This window comes from Equus caballus, chromosome 31 (assembly GCF_041296265.1).
Source record: "Equus caballus isolate H_3958 breed thoroughbred chromosome 31, TB-T2T, whole genome shotgun sequence".
NCBI classification, from domain to species: Eukaryota; Metazoa; Chordata; class Mammalia; order Perissodactyla; family Equidae; genus Equus; species Equus caballus.
Window position 1 is genome coordinate 2,448,812 of NC_091714.1, and position 24,730 is coordinate 2,473,541.

The 24,730-nt window shown below is 52.3% G+C and overlaps 1 protein-coding gene and 1 long non-coding RNA gene across 11 annotated transcripts in view; one reads left to right on the top strand and one right to left on the bottom strand.

Moving 5' to 3' along the window:
• KIF25 (kinesin family member 25) overlaps window positions 1-18,627 on the bottom strand; it is a 53,742-nt gene extending 35,115 nt beyond the window's left edge. For 2 of the 10 annotated variants that reach the window (XM_023632901.2, XM_070256387.1), the window contains exons 1-6: window positions 18,434-18,611; window positions 16,630-16,695; window positions 9,094-9,216; window positions 6,849-6,987; window positions 4,818-4,921; window positions 977-1,065 (exon numbers count right to left, since the gene is read on the bottom strand). In XM_023632901.2, the coding sequence (XP_023488669.1) occupies window positions 977-1,065; window positions 4,818-4,921; window positions 6,849-6,987; window positions 9,094-9,216; window positions 16,630-16,695; window positions 18,434-18,505 (593 nt within the window). In that variant the 5' untranslated portion in view covers window positions 18,506-18,611. Of the gene's footprint in view, window positions 1-976; window positions 1,066-4,817; window positions 4,922-6,848; window positions 6,988-9,093; window positions 9,217-9,564; window positions 9,777-16,438; window positions 16,543-16,629; window positions 16,696-18,254; window positions 18,360-18,433 lie in introns of those variants that run through there. The other 8 variants (XM_070256389.1, XM_070256386.1, XM_023632900.2 and 5 more) reach the window with 7 other exon arrangements.
• On the top strand, window positions 18,605-23,292 carry LOC138921649 (uncharacterized). The gene is made up of 2 exons (XR_011434391.1): window positions 18,605-18,859; window positions 19,619-23,292. It is a non-coding gene; the product is annotated as an uncharacterized lncRNA (long non-coding RNA).
• The last annotated feature ends 1,438 nt before the right edge of the window (window positions 23,293-24,730 follow it).

The following is a 24,730-nucleotide window of genomic DNA, read 5'->3' on the forward strand; positions in this document are numbered from 1 at the left end:
CCTGTGGTGCTTGAGGGACCCTGTTTTCAAGTCCTTTTACACACGGCAAATGGCTACCAGTCAACAAAGGACATGTCGTAAGTACTAATGTACCAGAGAAAGGACTCGACGAAAAAGAATTTCAATCACCATCAAAAAGATAGAAATCGTTAGTTTCACACTATCGACTGACCAAGGGCTTCCTAAAGACCTTCTAAAGTCAAGTGTGAAACCGTGTAATATAAATGTAGGTGAGATCTGATCGAGGCCTTAAAGCAGTCAGTTTTGGACAAGATGAGGGGAGGACCCCAAGGTGAGGACAGCGACGTGAGCACAATGACAGAGGCAGCGATGAGCGAACCCACTGATGGAAGGAGGGCAACCCCCGGGAGGTGAGGACATGAAACAGGCAGGAGGGCCTACAATTGGTTATTAATGCCGTCAGGGCTGAGATCTCCATGCGGGATTTGCTTCCCTGGGGAAAGAAGACCGAGTCATGCTGAGCGTGGTTTTCAAGCAAACATCCCAGCGAGTGGATTTCAGATAATTCTGTGTTATTCGTTATCACCATCAAAACTTCCTCTAAGGCAGAAACACCAGCTGAGTCAACACTAACTACTTCCCCGCACCTCTGAGGGTCCCTGGAGTAAAGAAAGAAGGATGCCGCCCTCGGATGGATGTAGTAACGTAAAGAGAAAGGACCAGCGGGAGCTTGGCCCTGCACATCGCTGGACGCAGCTGACCCCTCGGGCAGCAGAACCCCTCTGAGGACTATCTTGCTTGCCCAGATCGTCAGGCCACATTCCAGCCACATTCCAGAGGGTCTGCTAACCGTGATTATTAGCAAGGCAGCTGCACCCTGAGAAAAGAAGCCTCACCCAGCATGGGAGCATCTGCTTTGGGACCGGAGCTAAGAAAATAGGAAGCATGGAAAATTGGTGCCACTTCTTTTTTTTCTTGCCCCTTAAAATACACACACACAGCACAAGCTAATTACCTGTTCTGTGAAAGGGGATCTTCAGATTCCTTATCGAAAGGCAGCGCAGGACGAATCCGGCAGTGAACTCTGATATTCCCTTTCAGCTCCTGCAACGATAGGAGGTTGTTCCTGTGAGCGTAGGGGCCAGGCTGAGCTGCTAAACTCTCCTCCGAGAACGCACGCTGGGGAACATTCCACCTTGACTTTTGGAAAAATCCCCAATGGGTGGTGAGTGGTCGGAGTTATCTCAAGCTTTTTAAAATTCATACTTCAATTTGTTCACTTGGCAAATGATGATCACTCGGTCACAAGTCTCAACAAAATGCCTTTTGATGGCATCCTGGGCTCAATCTTTTAGGCGCTTTAGAAGAAGTTTCTGAAATTTGGCTCTTCGCTCACGATCTGGACCCACCAAAGGGTTCACATCAGTAGTGACATGAGGTGATGTCACAGAGATGAAAACAAATAATAAGAATCAACTGAACTGCGACATAGTACAATGATAAGTCCACAGCCTTCCTGGGTAGGAGGACGGAAACTAACAAACCTAAGATTTACATTATTTCATGAATACGTGTCAAAACAGTTGGGGTTTAGCTTAGCCACGTGAGCGTTAGGTTTCTGCTGGCTGCGCTGGATGCCTCTAACAAGAAGGAATTGACCGTCTCCCGGGTGAGCTCTGATTCGATACTACACGATTCTGTCCGGCTCTCTGCTGACATCTTTTACCCACTGGCCCTGTTGTAACTTTGGGACCATAATGAAGCGTCTATTTCTCTTCCACGTGCCAGCTGGTCAGAGCTCGACCTCCATTCCTGTGACCCCCAGAAATCACCTCCTCCGCCCACTCCCACCAGCGCTCATTGTTACGGTGGTGTCCGCCACTGTCCCCAAGTGGCTACAGTCAGTCTGCTCTGTTTTCACCCCTCCTGAAGTGTGTCCAGAATGAGAAGCCCATCCCTCGGCATGGGGAACGCACAGAGCAGGAGGCTCACTATTTCTCGGAGGTTCTGACATTCTTCCGTCAGCGCAGCTGGGCAAACCTGCGGCTTCCTCAGCAGCCACTGACACAGTGACCTATACCGTGCTTGGGATTTCCAACAAAAACCCAAGGGAACTGGCGCCCCAGGAATTCTGGACCCGCCCTAGGGGAGCTGTCAGCTCCTCGGACCACAGAAACATCCTTGAGGAACATGAGCAATGTCAGCCTGGATGCAGATCTGCCAGAAGCCGAAACTACCCCAGCTAGGGGTCCAGAGTTCCGTGGGAGAAGACGTGGGCTGTGAAGGGAAGACAGGACCGAATCACACGACAGAAGACAGACTTGGGTAAAAGGACAGAGTCGGACAAGGCGAGAAAAATTGAGAGGAAGTGGGCAAGAGGTGATGTCAGGAGACCCAAGAGACGACTACCTCTGTGGAGTGGAACGACGTCCTCGCGCAGAAGGGACAGCCACCGTCACAGCACAGGACAGTGACCCCACACTGAACCTGTCGTCCGAGGTTTGCATCAGGCTGGCAGGAGGGTCCCCTAATAATAACAGCAATCACGACAACAGTGATGAAGATGACGTCAACTCCAGCATTTCATTTCTGCTTAAAATCTGACCGTGGCTCCTCCTGGGCATCCTCCAGCACCACCTCCGGGCACCTGTCATAAGCCTCATTTCCTCCATCCTATACCTGTGTCCTCGGCATTTTGTGTGCAAGTCAGGCTGAGCCCATTGCTCCAGCCTGTTGAGATATTTGGGGATACTCTTTGCTAATCGATATATTTGCGATCAACCCTTTTCAAATTCGTATCATCAAATATGATCAATATGCCTTTTTATCTCCATCAAGACACTCATAAGAATTAGGATCCGGAGAGTCAGGGGCAGAGCCCAGAGGACGTCGCCAGAAACCTCTTATTGGTTTTCTCCGTGCACGGATTGCTGGCCCAGGACACGGGGCTCCTTGTAGGAAAGGACAGCCTGCCCCTCGTTTCCCCCTCCCGCCACAGATGTGCGCCGAAGACGGAGCGGCACTTTGCCTGTGAGAGCTGGCATCCAGCTCTCATAGTGACATTCTGTCCATAAATATTTCATGCAACACTTTTCCAAACGCCTGGCTGAAGACCAGATACTCTGCATTATCCTAATTCTTTGACTTGATGCCTGAGAAGGAAATAAGGATGTTGCTATTCTCATAAACTCCTGCTGTTTCCAGGGAGCAACTCCTTTCTCCTTTCAGAGCTCAGAAACCACCCTTTTAGTCATCCATTCTGAAATCTCGCCCTTGATTTATGGCAAGGTGATTCAACGAGCGGTGAAATACAGCTCCTTCTACTTTTTGAAAACCGAATAAATGATTTACACTGATTTATTTACAGGCTCTTAAGGCGTCTTGGGTCCCTGGGATCCCGCGGAAGTGAGATCGACAGTCCCGTTTGTACGTTTTGCGTGCAGCCTGGGAGACCCAGGTTCACTGAGAACACGCAGGACCTTCCACAGGCCATCAGTCCATCCTGGACTCGGTTCCTTCCCGGGACGGTCCATCTGCCTCCTTTCAGACACCAGAGGATAAACCCTGCCCTTACTGAGGGACTTCTGGAGTGCAAGGCACACCCTTGTCCCTCAGCTGGTCCTCCCAGCCGTTCAGACAGGCAGCACCAGTGTGAAGACGGGTAAGAAAATGCACCAAGTGTTTAAAACAGTGCCGGTTCACAGCAAGCACTCAGGCTACGTGCTCCAGCGTCCGTGTGTAGAGCCCCAGCAAGATGCCTTTAAGTGAGAGCTATTTGCACACGCGTCCAATGGCGAATGGACCTGCCAGCACAGGGACGGGAGAGAAGCTCAGGAAAAGCAGGTTTCTGGGGCTTCAGGTAAATGGGGTTCGGAGAGACCGGCCGAGGTACAACCAGAAGCAAGGTTCATCAGATAAATCAGTGACTTTGGCATCCTCATGTTGGAAAACGGAAACCTGAGTCTGAACTTTAAACTTCACAGGATCTCAGACCTCACGCCTTTTAAGAAAGTGAGCAGGGGGCCGGCCCGGTGGCCGAGCGGTTAAGTTCATATGCTCCGCTTCGGCGGCCCAGGGTTAGCAGGTTCGGATCCTGGGCGCAGACCTAGCACCGCTCATCAAGCCACACTGTGGCAGCGTCCCACATAAAGTAGAGGAAGACTGGCACACATGTTAGCTCAGCGACAATCTTCCTCAAGCGAAAAAAAAAGAAAGAGGAAGATTGGCAACAGATGCTAGCTCAGGGCCAATCTTCCTCACAAAAAAAAGAAAGAAAGCGAATCTAAGAACCATGTTAATGGACAGGAAGAAAGGTGGCTGACCAGTGCTGGCAGGGGAGGAAGTACAGGGTCTTCCACACCACCCAGGGGGGGTCTCGAATTACAGTGGAACTCTCCGTCTCTGTGCATGCCCCCTCACCCTGCCCTTCCCACTTCTCTCTTCCTCGCAGCTCACACCATAGCTCAGATGGCCTGTCAGGAGGTCCCCGGGGACTGTCTGATCACATCCTGCCCCTGCATGCCACCAGCCTGGCCCGGGTCATCGTCCCCTCTCGCCAGGACCTGCAGGTGGCAATCCACTTCTTACCCATCTTTGCCTCTGACGGAGCAGTCACGTCATCTCACTCCCTCGCGTCCTCTGGGCCTCTTGTGTCCTGGCGCTGTGCCCGGCTGTGCTCAGCTCCCACCTCTCAGCCCTCTCTGGCCACACCAGCCTCTGGCCATCCCTCCCACCCCCGTGTGTCCCCACTAAGGCTTCTGCATGTGCTGGACGGCCTCACTCATGTCTCTCCCCGGAGCACCTTCCTCTGAACCGCCAGGCGAGGACGTGATGTGCGTCCCGCGAGTGATGCTCACCACCAGACGGTTGTGGAGCTGTTTCCGCTTCTGCTTCTCCAGTTGATATCGCTCGGTTGTCTCCCGTAAGGACTGCTCCAGGCATCCCGCCTTGGACTGCCACGCTGAAAGGACAATTTTACCCAAAGTCACAATGAGCTCTGACAGGACACGGAGCCGTCAGATGATTTCCAATCACTGCCTCCAAGTCCAGGAGCTTTTTAAAAACAGTGGGGTCAGCCGGGGTCGTTTGTGGGGCTGGAGGTGTGTTTCTGCCCTTTCGGGGGGCTGTGCCCTGACCGTGGACGCTGATCCCTAGCACAGCTCATGCAGTGGTCTCGGCCACAGCCGCCTGTGGGCTGAAACGTAACCATTCGGTGGCTCTCATCAAATCGTTCACATGGCCACCAAAACGTCTCCTTGCCTGCAGGTTTCTGCAGAGAGCCCAGTACCAGAAGTACTCTGGGCTTGACATCTGGCCCTATCAAGTCTTAGTGGCATCTGTGGGCTGCCACATCCTTAGCTGTCAGATGAGCACAAGGACCCTCTGCTGCAATGATGCTGAAGGATCGACAGGGACTGGACAGAAAAGCACCAGGGCCTCCGTGAGGTCCCGGCCGAGCCCGCCTGCGGGACACCTGGATGCCAGGCTCAGTCCGGTGGCAGCAGGACTGCCCGTGTGAGGTGCGGGCAAATTCCCGCTTCCCGGCTGACTCCCAGAGCGGGTGTGCGTGCGGCACCTGCAGTGGGGAGTCGACTAGCGGCTGGGTCATCATTCGGCCAACACTCCCTGAGGGGCATGGCTGCTCCCCTCTCCTCCCTTCCACTCCTCTGTGAAACCCTCACTTCTCCAAAGCCTAGGTACACTAGTTTTCATAAAATGACACTATTGTCCCTTTTGCTGGAGCACACAACTTAGGAGACCACACAGGCATACATATACATATACACGCACATGTACACACCCATCCACATGCATACACAGGCACACACAGGCAGACATGCACATGCACACACCCATCCACATGCACACTCATGCACACAGAGGTGCACACACACCCCCATCCACATGAACACATGTGCACACACAACCACATGCACACACGTGCACACATGCACACACACGTATGCACACGCCCACCCAGAGGCGCACACAACCCATCCACATGCACACATGTGCACGTATGCACACACAGGTGCGCATGCACATACATGTGCACACATACACATGCACACGCACATCCACATCCACATGCATGCACACAAGCACACGCCCATCCACATACACATGCACACACAGGCGCAAACGCCTGTGACCCCTCGGGGAAGTCATGGAACTGAGTGTAATGAAGAGACAAAACGAGACCCTTGGTACTCAAGTTCTTTAAATTAAATGTCAGCCCTAACAGAATAGTGTGATTTTTAAGGTTTGCACACGTGTACTTTGGAATAACAGCAGAATGAACAATTCACCACGTCCCCATCCTTGTGACTGCTCCGTGGTGGGGACGGAGTGGGCACCAGACCCCGGCAGCAAGGATGGGATGGATTCACCCGGTGCTGGCCGGGGTGGGGGTTAAAACCACCACCAGCACCTTCTGCGGGCTTGACATGCGGCAGTTTCAGACAACAAGCCCGTCATAACCAAATACGAGCAAACTGCGGGGAGTTCTCAGAAATGAAGAAAGAGTTGGTGACAGAACCAAACCTGACAGCAGGCTTTAGGGAAACCCGACACAGGAGGCTCAGCAAGGGCACAGGTGCCAGCTCAGCCATGGCGTCAGGATCAGGAAAGTCCTCTGAGGTCCCCCAGAGAACAGGGACATCTCCCTGAGGGGCGGGGATGCGGGGAGGGCAGGAGGCCGCCCTGGGAGTGGTGACACTTCAAGACATTGGTGAGTTCCTGGGGATTTATTCTTGCCTGTTGCATTAGTCGCCAGCAAGAAGCCCAAGGAATGGAAACAAATTCTAGACAGCCGTGTGTCTGAACAGAGCTGCAGGGGTCTTCCCGCAACGCAGACGGGCTGGTTTCGGGTCGGGGGCCCGGCTTACCCAGCACAGCCTCGTGGTGCCGCTGTGCGCCCTGGACGGCCGTCACGATCTCTGAGCCACAGTCCTGCTGCTGGCCCTGGCAGTCTCTCAAGAGGTCCAGGGAAGAGGAACGCAGCTCCTTTCTGTCTTGTTTCACTTTCTATAAAGTAAGAACACTCACGACTGATACAGTCAGCTGTATTAACCACACAGCATAACCAGACAAGACTTACAGAAGCGTCTACAAGTGAGGACACGGCCGCACGGGGAAGACAGTCACACATTACTTTATTGTGAACTAAATCTACTTAAAGCAAAGTTCTTCATCACAGACAGTGTCACCGTCGCCTGTGGAACGTTGAAACAACGCACGGGCCCAGGCTCCCTGGCAGACATTCTGACTCAACAGATGGAGCATTTGCACTTTGCAAAGCAGCGTATGAGATTTTATATATTTATCTATTGTTTGAAGTATTTAAGAAAACCAAGTATTTCCCCAATTTCCGTAGGAAGTCCAGCTCATTGTCAGCGAGGAAAGTTGGACACAGGACATCTTTCCACCTGCTGTTTACTTCCGTGTGATGTTGGCACGGTCTCCACGTCACCCTCCTGAGATGGAAACAAAGCTCTAATCTATTACCCAGCCCACCTGCGGGAAGCCAGACTGTCATGAGCACAGGGGGAGAACAATGCGGCTGGGGAAATCCACTCACCAGACAAACGAGCATCACAGAATTGCAGGGACGTCTCCCAAAGCTTTTAGCAACGTTTGGGAACAATGCAACTGATAAATGGCATCCTATACGTAATGTACTCTCTTTTCCTTCTGAAATTATGTGCAGGCTTCTTGGCACGAAGACACGACAGGTCCACAGAATGAAAGGCCTGACGCCCTACTGTTTAACACTCAGCATCAGAAACTGAAATCCTGAGATCACAACAGAACCGAAAGAAATGTTCTTTTGTTTCTGTGGTTTAGTCTTTTTTTCTATAAAATGGAGATGACTTCTGTGCGTTTGGGAAAGATTTTGATAAAATATCAAAACTAAATTGAAATATTTTTATTATATAGGATGCTGATAAAGTTACACACCTTATTCAAAGATGGTTTAATTTTACTCAGAAGTGAATAAGAATTAATTACAGGGGCTGGCCCTGTGGCCCAGTGGTTAAGTTCGCACGCTCTGCTTTGGCGGCCCAGGGTTTCACTGGTTCGAATCCCAGGTGTGGACATGGCATTGCTCATGAGGCCATGCTGAGGCAGCGTCCCACATAGCACAACCAGAAGCACTCACAACTAGAATGTACAACTATGTACTGGGTAAACTGGGGAGAAGAAGAAAAAAAAAGATAGGCAACAGATGTTAGCTCAGGGCCAATCTTTAAAAAAACAAAAAAAATAAAATAAAAAGTTCCCTAAGCAAGGCATTAAAAAAAAGAAGAACTAATTTTACATAAATCCATTCTAAATATACTAAAGCAGTTCAAGGGGGAAAAAACCCTCTAAGGGCAGATTAATCCTGTTTACAGATGGTGTTTTTATTGTTGCAATAAGGATCTGGGTTTTTTCCCTTCTAAGTTTCACCCTGGTCACACTGTTTATAGCAACAGATGAACAATCACAGGTATAAAAATATCCCACACAGCCTCACCTTGGAGAACTGCCAGGGTACCATATGGGATGACAACTTTTCTTCTGGAAACTACAGTCACTGAAAAGTCCTCCTTTGACAACACGCTGAATTGGCTCTATTCAACCTGACATGTGCAAACCAGTCCCTACCATTTGGCATCAAAACAAACGAGAGCACCACTTTGACTTACAAAATTAAACTTACAAGACACAGCACGACCCCAGCTATTTGAAACAATTCCTCTCATGGCCAAAAGGTATTTTTCCTTCCTATTTTTGCTCAGGAGCCCACTCCTATGTGCTTTTTTGAGGTTTAGTCTTCTATTTAAAAACTGTTAGAAAGCTGGACTCCCAAAGCGAATACCACGTACATGTACAATTGATCATAAAAACAGTCATGATTTTATAACCTCGTAAAGAAGACCAGATGGGTCACCTGGAATGGAACATCTGCACGTGATACACCGACGACCTCTGCTTCCTTAGACTAAGGCTGCTTTCGATGCCACAAGAGCAGATGTGTGGTGACAGGCACAGCTTACACAACTCCACCAGGAAATAATCTCTCTGAGTCAGTCAACACAAACAGTCATTATGCAAACGGGAGTCCTGCCTCCGGGGAAGCCCCTGTACCTGGATGACACGGCAGAGCTGGGCCAGGCTGGAGCGGGTGCCCCTCTGCAGCCCTTCCTGCTCGTCGCACAGGAGGCAGAAACGGGTGGCCGCGTGGCTGCTTTTCCCCGTCATTTCTTGGTACTGTGGTCCAGAAAAAAAAATAAAAGGGGGATTTGAGTCTTAAAACCTTGGACACGAGGCAGATGCATTTTCTCCGCAGAGAGAATGTTTACTGACTGTCCCCTGTGTCCCCATCTGCCTAGGAGGGGACACTGCCTGGCCACATAACTTGGACGACAGCAGGGAACCAGCCCCAGGAGTCATCCTGGCAGAGCCACTGGAGGATTTCAGCAGCAGGATTTTCAGACCAGATTCAGGTTTAAAGACATCACTTGAGCATTTTGCGGAGGAGGATGGGCGAAGGGGTAAAGCGGCAGGAAAGCCGGTGGTGTTCTGGATTTTAGACTCCTACGGGGGTTGGGGAGGCACCTTGGCGATCCTGGGAGGTGAAGGCGGTGGGGGGACACGGGGCCCACGTGGCTCCCGGGTTCCTGGCTGAGCCGCTGGCGGTGGGGCTGCTTCTAACTCAGGTCCCCGGTGAAGGCAAGGAGTCTGGATCTTTGCTTCGTGTTGTTTCCTTTCCCATGGTGTTTATTTACATGTTTATATTCTCGCACGATGTTCATATAAGCTAGGAAACACTGGCGAATAGTTCCTCCCTCAGAACCGCAACCACATGTCACGTTCCCATACAGCAAAAACATACAATTAAACTAACAATGATACGCATCATAATTTCATCACTGACGTAATAAAATAGAGTTATCCTGTATGCAAATATTCAGACACACAGCTCAGAAGCCCCAAGAAATATGGGCCATGGGCCTGCTTCACTACCAGGAGCTCTCTTATCTTCGGGAAGGGCACAGAAGAGAGGAAGAGCTGCCCCCTGGAGCTCTGAGGTCAGTGTGGGACACGCCAGTCACCCACCTGGTCCCTCCGGTGAGAACGCTCAACGGGCAACAGGAGCCAGAGCCCCAGGGCTCCCGAGGGAGGTTGCGCTGGGAGCACAGGTTTCCAAGTCTGCAGGTGACGGATGACAGAGCAGAGAGCACCACGTGTCATGGTCCACGGGAGAAGGAGAGCAGGGAAAGAACGCCAACTGCGGCTGGGAGGCCAGGGCGGAAGCAGGAGCAGGACGGAGTGAGATGTGAGGTGATGGAGACCGAGAATGCTAACTACCTGCTCCAGAGGCCAGCTGTGGAGGAGAGGGCCCAGCAGCCGAGCAGTCGGGAGCACTGGGGGCGGCGCTGGTCTCAGCGGGAAGAGCAAGCCCTCAGCCAACACTGAGAGGATGCAGGTGTGCAGACAGGACAGGTTGGGCAGCAGGAAGCTGTGCTGTCTGTGGACTCGGAGGCCAAGAACGAGGAGGCTGCGGAGAGCAGAGACTGGAGAAGAGCAGAGAAGGTTTCAAATGCTTTTCTCGGCGGGTAAGGAGTAACCCGATTATGGAGACAGGATTGCAGCTTGGTGTTTAATCCCAGTAGAGATGGTGCCAGTGTCCATTGATGGCACCCATCTTCCTATTTGTGTGATATTTTCCAGAAGTTCGGGTGTGAGTACTGGAAGGCCAACGGCAGGATGCACAGAGCGCCGGGGTCTAAGGTAGCAGAGACACCAGACCAATGGTGTGAGAGGCCTGGAGAGTTGCAAGGGAGCCACTGAAATTATGGAATGAGAAATCCAAGTATCGAGGGACCAGAAGTCACAGGAGGGCTGCTGGAAGGAAAGTGAAGTGATCAACCGACTGAGGATCCTAATGAAATCCAAGAACAGAGAGCGTTCTTCAAGACAAACTTTGTGTGGTCAGAAAGAGATGCGTCTGAATCTGTGATGGTAGACGTGGGTCGGTCCAGCAATGACGTGGGATGGGTGGAAAGGAGCAGAGAAAGAACTCAGTGGGGAAGGCGGGGGGGTTGCTCATGTGGGTGCTGATGCCCCTGGAAGAGAGTGGGATGGAGAGGGAGATGGATTCTGCTCCAGGCAGAGGTTCGAGCCAGGCGTATTAGGAAGGAAATGGGGTCACTGGACATTTTTTTTTTGGCAGAGGAAGGTTCTCCCTGAGCTAACATCTGTTGCCAATCTTCCTCTTTTTCTTTTTTGCTTGAGGAAGATTGTCCCTGAGCGAACATCTGTGCCCATCTTCCTCTATTTTGTAGGTGGGATGCTACCACAGAACGGCTGCTGAGTGGTGTAGTTCCATGTCAGGGATCCGAACCAGCAAACCTGGGCTGCTGAAGTGGAGCATGCCAAACTTAACCACTGCTGGACATTTTCACGCGGCAATGTAACCATTCTTTAAAAGAAAAGATTATAAAAAGGCAAGAATCTGGAATTTTCTGGAAAAGATAGATACTAAAAGGGAAGGTGGACATCATTTCAAAGCTCGGTGTTCAGAATTTCTAAGAGAAAACCAGATCCACGAGAGCTACGTGGAGACCACTTTCACTACCACACCTAATATGATGCAAAAACAAGAAACTGCCAAAGTCCGGCTATAAAACTCTGTGCTAACTGGACTTGAGTGTGTTTTTCTTCCAGCACCGGCTGATGTCATGATATTTACATCTTGGAGGAAAAACAACCTGAGTACTGCTAAGATTCTGTGCAGAGGTCAGTTGTATCACAGCAGAGACCACTGGCTGTCTACCCAGTAGCTGCTTCCCCTCCCTCCTTCCTATCAGAACCCCTAGTTTATCAACGGCCCTGCTAAAACCTAGATGTCCCAGGCTCGCTAAAGGTAGGACGGCCATGCGACCCAGTTCTGGCCTGTGAGATGTCAGCAGAAGTCACTGGGTAGGACTTTGAGCAAATGACTTAAGACAGACTTGGCAGGCATGTTCCCCTGTCTCCTTGACCCTTCTTCCTTCCCACTACCTGATCGTGATGTGTCACCTGGGCCCCAGCAGCCACCTTGGAAGCATGAGACAATGATACACTTCATAGTAGGCAGCTACTTGGTCTAGGAAACAGACAATGGCTAAAGCTGGCCGAGTGGAGAGCTATGATCCCATGATGGAGGCGCCTTTCAGCCCCGGTCAGCCTACTTCCAGGTGTCTTGCTGCAGGGGAAGCAATTGCCTCTCTCCTGTCTGCTCTGCCACCTCTGGCAGAATTCAGGCCCTGATGGAAACACACGATGAACAGGAATCTCAGTTTGGTCTTTTTTGTCTAATTAATCTACTAATAGCTTTCTTTGCTTGAATTCTCACTAATATCTTTCCCTGTTGCCAAACATAATCTGATTGGCATTTGAATGTTCTCTAATTATTCATTCTAAAATAGATAATGGACAGAGACGACCTGACAGTCATCTGGACAGTGGCAGCCCCTTGCAAGCCCAGGTGGGAAGGCCGGGTTACAGATCTGGGTTCTGAACGCAAGCCAGCCAGTTTGCCTCCAAGCCAAAGATGGCAGGATAACACTTATATAAGGCAATCCAGCAGACTTTGCCTCCATGCCAAAGATGGCGGAAAATGCTTCTCTTGCATTGATGAGCTTGGAAGAAATGTGATATGGAAATTCAAGGCATTGCTGTTGTCACATTGAAACAACAGCAAACAGCCACGCAGGCATTAATTCTTCCTTGGTGACAGAAAGGAAATAAAACAACCCAGATAGCAACTCTATTGGACGTGGCTCAGTTGCTCTGTGGCGCCTTGGCAAGCCTGGGACTTAATTCCACCCAATACGTTAAAAGGAGGACAGCCACAGGATACTTAAAGAAATGAATTCCGTCAAAAACATCTCATGAGGGCAGGGAGGGGAAAGAGATTTTTGTTAACTTTTAATATCATTCAATCTCCTCCTTCATCTTTACAACAGGACAGGAGATGGCAGTTAAATACCAGAGATAAGGCCTGGAAGGATCCCACTTGTACCTCCTAGGATATTCCCCTCTAAATCTTCAGGGGAGAAGCTAAATCAAAGGTCCATATTGTCACAATGATATTCTTTGAACCTGCTCATTCTTTTCAATAGCGAGAATCAAGGATTCCTTCTGGCTCACGCTGGGGTTGAAATCAATGTTTTCCCTGGACCTCAATTTATCAGGATGAATGCTTTCTTTTTACTGAAGCTTTTGGCTCTGATGCTCATGAAACCCAATTCTTCTCCTATGCCAAGAGCTGGGTCGAGATTACTGGTGATCCGTCTGAGAGTCAACATGATTCAAAGATGGCGGCTGAGAAGGGCTACTGATTAGGTTGGAAAATCTATTTACTCTTGATGGGAAAATTTCAGAAGTGTAAACAAGTTAAATAGAGAAATTATAAAAAAGGGAAGCTCAGGAGAAACCTGTCAATCAGGGGGATTATAAAGAATACGCTGAACACCTGTTGGGCAGCCAGCACTGTATTAAATGTAGTGGATACCAAGGGTAGAGTGAGCAAAGATTTGTCGGCAAATTAGAGATTAAGGGACATTAAGAGATGAACTATCAGGGCCGGCCAGGTGGCACAGTGGTTAAGTTTGTGCACTCCACTTCTGTGGCCTGGGGTTTGTGAGTTTGGATCCTGGGCGCAGACCTAGACACTGCTCATCAAGCCATGCTGTGATGGCGTCCCACATATAAAGTAGAGGAAGACGCACAGGGCCACTCTTCCTCAGGCAAAAAGAGGAAGATTGGCTATGGATGTTAGCTCAGGGCAAATCTTCCTCACCAAAAAAAAAAAAAGAGAGAGAGAGAGAGAGAGATGAACTATATCTATTCTTCTTTTGACTAAGGAAAAAACTGAACCAAAATAAAGTCCCAAAACTCATAAGGCTCAGATTCTCTCTGGAAAAAAAAAACAATGTACATCTAAATATGAAAAACTATATTCTAAAGTCTCTGATGTTGACTCTAAGTGCAACAGCAATTCAGAGAAAAATAAAACAGAGCATTCAAGTAACTTATACGGAAAGTGGGGCTGGCTGAGCTTCAAGGGCTGGTTTAGGAGAAGTAGAAAGAAAGCTTATCCTGAGGTGCTGACACAGGAACACGCACGGATGGCAGAGTGACACAGACCCAGGGACACACGGGGAGACTGAAGAGGAAAGTGGGTAAATATAAGCACATTGGTGATCAGGCAGAGGACACTGGGCTGATTTTAGGACAGTGAGAACCTGAGAAGAGGGATATTAATTTTGGAAAGGATGAACCACCCTGCAGAGGGCGGGAAGGCAGAAAGCCACTGCGTACCATCCACTCTGCCCACGGCGGGCGACAGCTGTCCCTCCCCGCACGGCCTGGGCAGTCCAGGTGAGAACCCGCTTCACCGCAGAGGCCTGTAGTGTCAGATCCGTCATTTGAACACGCTCTGTCCACTCCATCTCGGTTCACAGGGTCTGAGCTGTGAGGTCGGAGGCTGTGAGCGAGGAGGAAGGAAGTACGGGCCACAAAAATTAAGGTTTCCTGTTTTCAATGAGCAAAAGACTATAGGGGACTTACAACACAAATGCCAACAGCGTTACAGGCTTTATCTGGCATTCTATGCCTAACGATCTTAAATGTAAAAAAAAATTTCAATTGCATCTCAAAGATGCTTGGAAAAATTGTTGGCGCTTTGAAGCCACCCCGACCGACAGAAGGTGGTAAATGGCCGTCATCTGTGTCTGCTCTGACCTGCAGCCTGTGCGACTCCTCCAAACACTGGGTTCCAGCAGCTACAGCTGCAGGGGTCTCTTGGACTAGTGTGTGGAGGACCAGGTGACCTGGGCTGCATGGGGTCCTGCTGTCTGGACACCAGCCTCATCCACCAAGCACCGTTCCCATCTTCCCTCGTCAGCGCTCCTCTGAAGCCCTGTGGCGAAGGTTCTGGTACCCAGGGCAAAATGCATTGGTGAGACGCGGTAGAGATGTGGTGAGGGGTGCTCAGGCTCAGACAGGCTGGGGTCCTTCATGCATTCACATGCAGAAATGCGCCTGGAAGCGCCGGTCAGATGAACGGGTAAATTAATATTCACTTAATTTAAGACGTAGTATGAACAGGCCTAAATTAATCTGGAAATTTGCTGCAACTAATTTTTTCCAATGAAACTTGACCGGGTGATTCAGGAGACTGGGGAGTCTGAAGACCCCCTGGACCTGACTCTAAGGAGAATTCTAAAGGGGTCGTCATTTAAAGACAAGGAACTCAGAAGAGTCATTTGATGCTGGTATATCAGTTTTCTACGGCTGTTGTGACAGATTGCCACAAATGGAGAGGCTTGAAACAACATTAATTTGGGGTCGGCCCAGTCGTGTAATGGGTGAGTTTGAGCACTCCACTCTGGCGGCCCTGGGTTCGCCAGTTCTGATCCCGGGCACAGACTTAAACCCGGCTCATCAAGCCATGCTGTGGCGGCGTCCCACATACAAAATAGAGGAAGACTGGCCCAGTTGTTAACTCAGGCCCAGTCTTCCTCACCCCTCAAAAAAACCAAAAACACAACATTAATTTATTCTCTCCTAGTCCTGGAGGCCAGACATCCAAAATCCAGGTGCTGGAGGAGCCGGGCTCCCTCCACAGGTTCAAAGGGATGATCCTGCTGGCCTCTTCCAGCTTCTGGCGGCCGGTCGCCGACACTCCTTGGCTCTGGTTGTGTCGCTCACGTCTTCACGCATCTCCCCGCCCCATCTTCACGTCGCCTTCTCCTCCGTGTGTCGAATCTCCCTCTGCCTCCCTCTTATAAGGACACTTGTGACGGCATTTAGGGCCCCAAGGATAATCCAGGATCGTCTCCTCATCTCAAATTTAATCCTGACAGCAAAGACCTTTTTTCCAGACAACGTCACATACACAGGTTCCAGGATTGGCACCTGCCATCTTTGGGGGGCCACTTCTCAGCCTGCCAAAGGCAGCAACGGCCAACCGTCTCAGAACACAGAGAATCGCCAGCCACCTTGCCTTCTCCATTTGCACGCCCTTCCTTTTAAAGGTAAAGAGCAAACCTGCAAGAAGGACTGGGCAGAGCCGACTTCCAGGGACTTTTTTTTTGGTGAGGTGGACAGACGACATGGGGAGAGTCGGGCAAAGGTTTAGCCCAGAAGGTCAAAGTGGCCAACTGCCCAGGATGGTGGTTGCCTGGAACTGGGGGCAGGAGGGGGAAGCAGAAGGGAAACGGCACGCGAATCTTTAGGGGTGAAGGTGACGGTGCACGCTGACTGTAGTGACAGCTGTGCAACGACACATTCACCAAACACGCGACTGCACACGGAAACGGGGTGAATTCACGGTGCGTAAATTATACCTCAACAAAGCTGTAAAAATGCACAGCTGCCTCGTCAATTTACTACCCACTAAAGCCCTTCCAGCACAGAGACAGGGATTTGGAACAAAAACCTGTTCAGTAGGAGAAGACACTTCAAACATCAATGAAAGAATCCACGCCGCTCGATGGGACAGCAAAAAGGAAAAGTACAAGGACCCCCGTCAATTTCTTTCTTCTACAAGGACAGAAAACGGACTTTACCACCGGGTTGCCACTTGCGGGACACACGCGACCCCATGTGCATGACGTGCGAGAACAGTACCTCTGCCAGTTTCAGGTGAAGAATGGCATTTTCAGTCTCCAGCTCGACTATCCTCTCTTCTTTGGCCTACAACCAAGGATCCAAAAGGAGAGTTGTCAACCACCGTGACATGCGTCAGGGTAACCTCCATCGTCAGAGCGAGGACCAGGTGACAGGAGGCAAGCACAGAACGGCAGGGAGAGGTCAGCCGGAGCAGAAGCGGGGGGCCCCTCTGATGCCGAGGGCCTCGCTCCCCGACCCTGTGTTATGACCCCGTGGCTCCAAGTGTGGTCCCCAGACCCCAGGAGCATCTGAGGACTTGCTAGAAGCCCAGAATCCTGGACGCTCCCACCCCGAGTCGACCAGAGTCTGCATTTTCATCCTGTCTGCATGCAGGTGCACACAGGTGACCTGCACGCACAGCAAAGTTTGAAAGGAGCCACTCTGAGGACCCCGCTCACCCAAATTACTTTCCATCCTTTTATTCATTTATTCAAAAGGCATGTGTTAGAAACCAATTCTGTGCTGGGCACTAGTCCGGGTGCTGCGGGTGCAGCAATGAGCACGTCAGGCATGGAGCTGGCATCCTGGTGGGGAAAAGAGATGAGCCAGTGGATGGAGTTAATAAGCTGGGACAGTGGCAGCACTAGAACTCAAGCAGAGCGGTGTGAGTACAGAGACAGGGCGGCTCCCAGAGAGGGAAGAGAGCCCTCAGAGCCAGCCACAGGAACCTTGGGCAAAGGAAAAGCCATGCAAAGGCCCTGAGGCCGGCATGAGCTTGGCAAGTCCAGGAGCAGAGAGCAGGTCAGCCAGGCTGGGGCACAGCGGGTGAGGAGAGCAGGGTGCAGGGGGAGGGGCTCCCAGCCAGGGGAGAAGTTGTGTTTCATCCTCCATCATTGGGAAGGCATTGCAGGGTTTTCAGCTGAAGAGTTTCAATAGTAGCTATTTATGGTAAATGCTGGGACAGCCAGTGACTGGAGGGCTTGGGGGAGAGGAGGGCACCCGTTTCCAGGATGGGGGCTCAGCCATGGGGCCCTCCTCCTCCGGCGGCTGACATGCAGCTCACAGAGACCTGGGATCATTTTAGAACAATCTCTGTGGCTGGTTATCAAACCAGAACCTGGCAGTCATCTTGACTTTCTGCACCGCCATCAGTCAATTTTCCCTCTTAAAAGTCTCTCGAACATTCCCACTCGAGTCCACGTAATTCTAATATGGGGCCATCTCTCACCTGGACAACCACAGGGTCCGTGCCCGCCCCCAGCCACAGCTTTATGGAGACAAAATTCACTACCTACAGTTCACCCATCTAACGTGCTCAATTCAGCAGCTTTCAGTATATTGAGTTGTGCAACCATCACCAAGATTAATTGTAGAATATTTGTATCACCCCAAAGAGAAACCCACAGCCTTGGCTATCACCCCTAACTCCCACCTGCCCCAGTCCTGGGACACCACTACCCTACTTCCCTCCTACAGACTGGCCAAGTCTGGACATTTCATATAAATGGAATCACACGATATGTGGGCCTGTGTGACTGGCTTCTTCCACTTAGCACCTGAGGGCGGTGAGGGCCCAGGTGGGAGTGGGTGAGGTCCTCGGGTGGGAGTGTGGCGTGGGGTGAGGCCCGGGTTGGGGAACAGACCCTACAGGCCGCCGCCCTTCCAGAGCAGGAGGCGGAAGCCCGGAGGGCGGGCGGAGGAGGCGGGCGGAGCGATGCTGGATGCGGGGCGGGAGCCGTTTACAGCCCGGGAGACCCGCGCGCCCAGCCCTGCCCTCCCCGGGCTCGGAGGGGAGGCCCCCGTGGGCCGGCCGCCCTCTCACCTGCACCTGCCGCTGCAGCTGCCGCGCCCGCTGCTCCCAGAAACCCGCCCAGCGCCCGCCCCGCGCCGGCATCGCCAGCAGCCTGGCCTGCGGCCCGGGGTCCTGGCGACAGGTGCGACAGGTGGCTCAGCGTGGGCCCAACGGCGGCGCGGCGGGGGCGGGGTGGAGTACGGGGCGCGGGGGGGGGGGGCCCTGGGGGAACGGCGGAGAGGGGAGGGAGTAGGAGGAGGGAGCGGGAGGGGAGGAGCTAAATTTGAAAAGTTTTCTAAATATTGGGGGTGTTCCAAATGCCATTAAATTACAAGTCTCTTTGGGTGCAAAGTACCTAACTTTTTCCCCTTTCTCCTCTTCCTGTTTCCATCTGCCGGGTTACGTGCCTTCCCTCCCCACGGGAGCTCCACCTGTGGGTAGAGGACACCTTGGAAGGTAGGTGAGAACAGGACAGGGGCTGACAAGGCCTGTGGGGGAGGAGACGCGGGGAGGGGAAGCCTGGTGGGCTCATGGGAGCCGCCAGCACAGGCGGGCGGCAGGAGTGGGGCGGGCAGGCCCCCCAGGGGCCACAGCCATCTGCAGACCTGGCTGGGGGACTTGGGGACGTCCTGGCCTGTGACAGGGAGGGGTGGGAGGGTTGGGTGCAGAACCTCTCCCAGCAGCCCACCCCCGCCTGCAGGACTGGGAGGTGGCTAAGGGGCAGGACACCCTCCCGGCCCCCCGCCTCTAAGAGCCAAGGCAGAGAGAAAGTTGGGGAGGATGCTCTTCCCTAGCAGAGTCCAGGGTCCTGTGCAGGGTGGGCCAGGCATGAATAGAGGTCGAAGTGACAATTTACAGCTGAGCTCTAAGCACAGGGACACCCACCGTTGTCTCCTGTGCCCACGCTAAGGGAATGGGTCCCACAGCACAGGGGGCCCCAGTGCTCCACCCCCACCCATGTTCCCCTCCCCACCCCAGCCCCTCCCTGCCCTCTGCACAGCAAGGCTCCCCAGGAACCATGAGCACTGCTCCCGGTCCGCTCCTCACCAAACAGGGAAAGCGGCCAATTATAGGCACACGGCCAAGTCCGGGAGTCACTTCATATGGCTGGGCTCTCCCTCCTTCCCGAGACACTCTGGAACTTGGCTTTAGGGCACCGGCCTCCCTTGGGATTCCCCCTTCTCACTGGGGCTCCTTCTCGGTCTTCACTGCCAGTCTCCAGTCTCGCAGCTTTACATGCCATCTAAACCCTGACGACGTCCAGGTGTGTGTGTCCAGCTCGTCCTCTCCTTGAATTCCAGACCTGGAGGTCCAGCTGCCTGAATGGCACCTCCCAGTGGATGTCCACACCGCCTCCCTGTCCCCTGCCAGGCCTGCTGCCCAGGCCCCTCTGCTGTGCTCACCTAGACCCGGACCTTGGAATCCACTCTGCCCTTTCTCTCTCTCACATCCCGTCTGTTGACAAATCCTGCTGGATGCACACAGTGGCGGCACCAGCCCGTTCTTGCTACCCCATCACTGTGAAGCCACCTCTGTCCACTGCGTGGTCGTTACACTAGCCGTCTACGGTCTAGTCTCAACTGAGTGGTTTTACAAATGGGAGTCCATCACCTCCTCCCAGCGCCTTCCCATTTCCTTCAGCATGAAAACCAAAGAGCTCACGGTGGTCCACGCCCTCCCCTGCCTCGGTGTCCGGCTCCTCTCTGACCCTTCCCTCCCACTTGGCTCCAGGATCAGTGAGCTTGGGCCTGTCCTCGGGGAGCCAGGTACACTCCCACGTCAGTCTCTGCTCTGAGGTTCTCTCTGCCCGCGACCTCTCCAGACACGCCTGCGGCTCACTCTCACCCTCCTTCAGGATTGTCATCCAACCCTCCCCGATGAAGTAGCACCCACATCCGTCTTGTCCTGCTGCCTGTCCTCAGGCTTGGGCACACCTGGCAGACCAGACGCGGAGCTATACAGTCATTGCTGCTCATCGGCCGTCGCAGCACGTGGCTCCGAAGGGCAGGGCTGAGGGATCCCCAGCAGCTACGACAGTCTGGCAGGCACAGGAGCCCAATGCACTGTCTGCAGAATAACTGATGGAGTCAAGAATAGAGGCGGCAGGGGAACGGAAACGAGGACACCGTGAACAAGCTAAGGCGTCATCTTCCGTAGCAGATCAATCAGTAGAAACTGCCTTAATTTGACAAATAACAAAAAAAGAGTAGCGTCACAGAGGTGTAACACGAGCACATGTGTTGGCGGGATGCAAGGCAAGAGGTTTCCTTCCTCACTCCTAGGGGCTGGCAAAGCCACCACGGACCACCTTCTGGCCCTGCCTGGTGAGGTTCAGTACAGGCACACGCGTGATGTGCACACATATGATGTGCACATGCATGGTGTGTGTGTGCTGTGCACACACGTGATCCAGCAAACCCACTCCTAGAGCCTCCCCCAGGTGCCTAAGGGACCCCTCAGAGGAGATGCATTTTGCATGGGTTTTAGCAGCAGGGCGTTGCAGGCAACCTAGAAGCCCATCACCAGGGGGTGAGGCAACGTGTGGTCGGGGCCAGTCGTCAGTGCCGACCGAGGTTTCCCACCTCCCATTCCAGAGCTTTCTAACACGCCACGTCCTGATCACTGCCTCAGTGTCCACACTTGACTTTATGTGGCAAATATAGACTAAGCATGTACTGTATGCCGGGCATCGTGCTGGGAGCCAGAGTGATGAGCAAAAAGACTCGGTCCCTGTGGTCACAGGACTTACAACTTAGCAGAGAAGGCGACAGGTAAGCACTGACAGCCGGCGACCTGACGTGATGAGACCGATGATAACGAGCACCGCAGAATGCAGACATTTCTGAGTTTCTCCCAGCCCCGCTGACACTCTCCTCGGACCCCTTTCCCGACCAGGCCTCGTCCGGGCATTCCTCGTGGCCACACCCATGATGTCTCCTCAGTGCTTCTCCATCCACTGAGCACACCTGTTCTCGCCGTATTTGGAATTGAGCCTGTCTACACCGAGGTCTCTTTTCCCCTACTGCAGTGGTCCTGAGTAAAAGGCTTTTATGGCTCTAACTGCTGTCCGGCCCGGTTCTCTTTAGCACCAGCCAGTGGGATCAAACCATCTCCTGTCCACTTCCGGTCGGCAGCCCAGCCGAGAGCTGTTTTCTGGAGGGAGCCAGAGGCCCGTGCGCATGTGAGAGCTCAGCCCAGACACATCAAGAACATTGTCAGTGCCAGCTTTGTGCCGGGAAGACTCTCCCTTAAGGCTCTCATATCTTGCTCCTGTTCTGATGACATGACCAGTCCCTCGAGGGGCAGGACGAGAGGCTGACAGCCACACGCAAACCCCAGCACGAGGCGGTCAGCCTGCGTGGTTCTCACACCTGCGTGCCCGCTTCCTTCATCCCGATTTCCCGTTGTCTGTGTTCCACTCGTGTCTTGCTGTGACAGGAGACAGGGATTCTTTCTGAGAGAGAAGATCTGAATGACCTATTCAGAGGGAAATAAGCAGACGGCGACATTCGGTCTTCGCTGAGCCATCGCTTTCATTTTATTAAAGATCACTTAAAGCCCCTGAAAGAACGGTCTTCAGGGAACATCACAAATTACCAGGAAAGACAGGTTCATTTCAATACATCCAACTCTATAGCCACAGAGATTTGGAGAATTTTGGACAGTTTCCACATTTACCTTAGTAACATTCAAGTACTCAGGTATTGATACTTAAAGAACAGAAATCAAAGCAACCAAGAACACCCCCTCCCCCCCGCCCCAGCTATGCTTCACTTTCCTAATTTTGGATACACTGTTTAGACCACGTTACATATTTTGCTTGACTCAGATAGTTTGTTCTATTTTGGGGCCTGTTCCCATGGAAAGAAAATTGGTGGAGGCAGGACCCCTTTAAAGCTGTCCTACTTACCTAGTGTTTTCCACGTCTCCCTTTTTCTGGTGTTACTTAATATCCTATTATTTTAAAAAATTCAAGTTGGAGTTGGAACCATTGTCACCAATTTAGGTTGAGGCCCTTTGCACCTGTAGTCTCCATAAAAAAAAATCAAACACAAGTTTTACAAGCCGAGGGAAAAACAAGGCTTCACCCAGTGAAGACGTGTGGGAGGACTGCCGCTGAGCTGAAAGACGGCGCCCCGGAGTCTCGTCTGAAGGGAGAGCGCTGTCTGCGCAGCCATCCCGCCTGCCTCACCTCTGGCGTCACAGCCTCTGCCAACTCCACTCGGGACGGTGCTGTGCCCTGCCCGCCCCAGGCCGCTCAGCCTTCACCTCCATCTCCGTCATCCTCCCCACCACCTGCGTAGCTTTCCGGACTGCAGAGTGGCTAGAGGGAAGCCCCAGGCCCGCGTCGTCCCGCGGCTCTGGCGGAAGCCTTCCACTCCCGTCCCTTCTCCGTGTGGGGACCGCAGCTACGCTCCGGAGTAAACTGATTGGCCTCACGTGGCTTTACGAAACCTGGCCGGAAGCTGCATGAAGAATATAAACCTTCTTATCGTGACTAAGACCCCCCTGGACCCCGGTCCCCGAGGCCCCGCTGCCCTTGGCTCTGGGCTCCCTGACGGCTTCTCTGAGGGTGGCGGCCTCTTGGCCTCCGGGATTTCCTTCCACCTGCAACAGTCTTCTCTCTCAAAAGGGAGCATCGTTTTCTCAAACGGTCTACCATGTCCACAATTTACACCGGATCTTTCCATTGAACCCTCCAAGTGCCCTGTGCATCTCCCTTAAACAAATCCAGTGCTAAACTGTATGTTTACACAAACTTTTCTGTCTTCCTAGACCTGCTGTGGGCTACATGGGACCACCGTGTCCCCAGTGCCCGACACTGAGTAGGAACTCTTAAATTGTATTTGTTGAATAAACTGTGCAAGAAATTGTCTTTTATATCCCAATTCAAGTCGAATATGTGTCTTTTAGGGTTACATGACTTCTTTGAGTAAATTGGATGAATACTAGAAGGAGAAACCTGTCACTTTTTGCGCTGTCATTTTTTTCCCTCTGCAAGTCATTCCATTTAACTTTTGCTGTGGCTTAATGTTACCGTAAGCGTGGAAATAAATTTCTGAAATCAGTTTTCCATGCAGTAAATCAGAGGAAACCGCTGTCCGAGGGCACAAACTAGGACACCGTCAAGTGCCCGCGGCGATTTTTACAGGACCCCAGAGACAGAGACCACAGTAGGAGAGAATACTACTTCCACTAAGAGCAACAGAACTACGGCCTTGAGACGGGACTGAATCAGTCTTAATACAGACACTTTGTTTTTTTTTGATTAGCCCTGAGCTAACATCTGCTGCCAATCTTCCTCTTTTTGCTGAGGAAGACTGGCCCTGAGCTAACATCCGTGCCCATCTTCTGCTACTTTATACGTGGGATGTCTACCACAGCGTGGCTTGCCAAGCGGTGCATAGGTCCTGACCTGGGATCCCAAGAGGTGAAACCCTGGGCCACTGAAGCGAAACATGAGAACTTAACCACTGCACCACTGGGGCCAGCCCCCAGACTCTAAATTTTTGACTCCCCAAACTTTAAAGTACCCTTTTGGGCATTAAAACATACTAAAAGTGAGGGGCCGGCCCCGTGACCGAGCGGTTACACTCTCGCGCTCCATTTTGGCGGCCCAGGGTTTTGCAGGTTTGGATCCTGGGTGCGGACATGGCACCGCTCGTCAGGCCACGCTAAGGTGGTGTCCCACATGCCACAACTAGAAGGACCCACAACTAAAATATATAACTATGTACTAGGGGGATTTGGGGAGAGAAAAAAAAAAAACCATACCAAAAGTGCTGTTTCAATTTGTGAACACGTGGTTCTGCCAAAAAGATCTCCACCAGTTTCTACAACCCTGAGACACTGCCTCCTCCTCAAAGTCGTCTTGAAATGCTGGGCGCGGTCCGAGCCCGGCACTCCTGCCCAGAGGCCGTGGAGAGAAGGTCAGCTAGACACAGGGACGCGCAGCTGGTGCGTGGACAGGAGGAAGCGTGTCCGAGGGGCAGGGCTGAGCCGAGGCCCTGTTCCATCTGCACGCGGCATGGGCCTGGCTCTTCTGTAATCACGCACCCCGCCACGTGAGCCACCTCAGGGGGGGGTCCCCACCCTCAAACACATCTCACCAGGACATCTTGTGTATGCAATTTGCGAACTCCTGGGCATGCTTAAGAATTCAAGGAGGCGATGCTGTGACAGCGTCACTGAGAGAGTCCTAATGGCCCTGGGGATTGCTAACGTGCTGAGCAGAGGTCACAAAAGTCTGGGGGCTGAGTGTAGGGGACCACGGTCGGGGGGACCTGGAAGCTTCGTGACGTCCGGCTGCATGGTGGGGACAGAGGG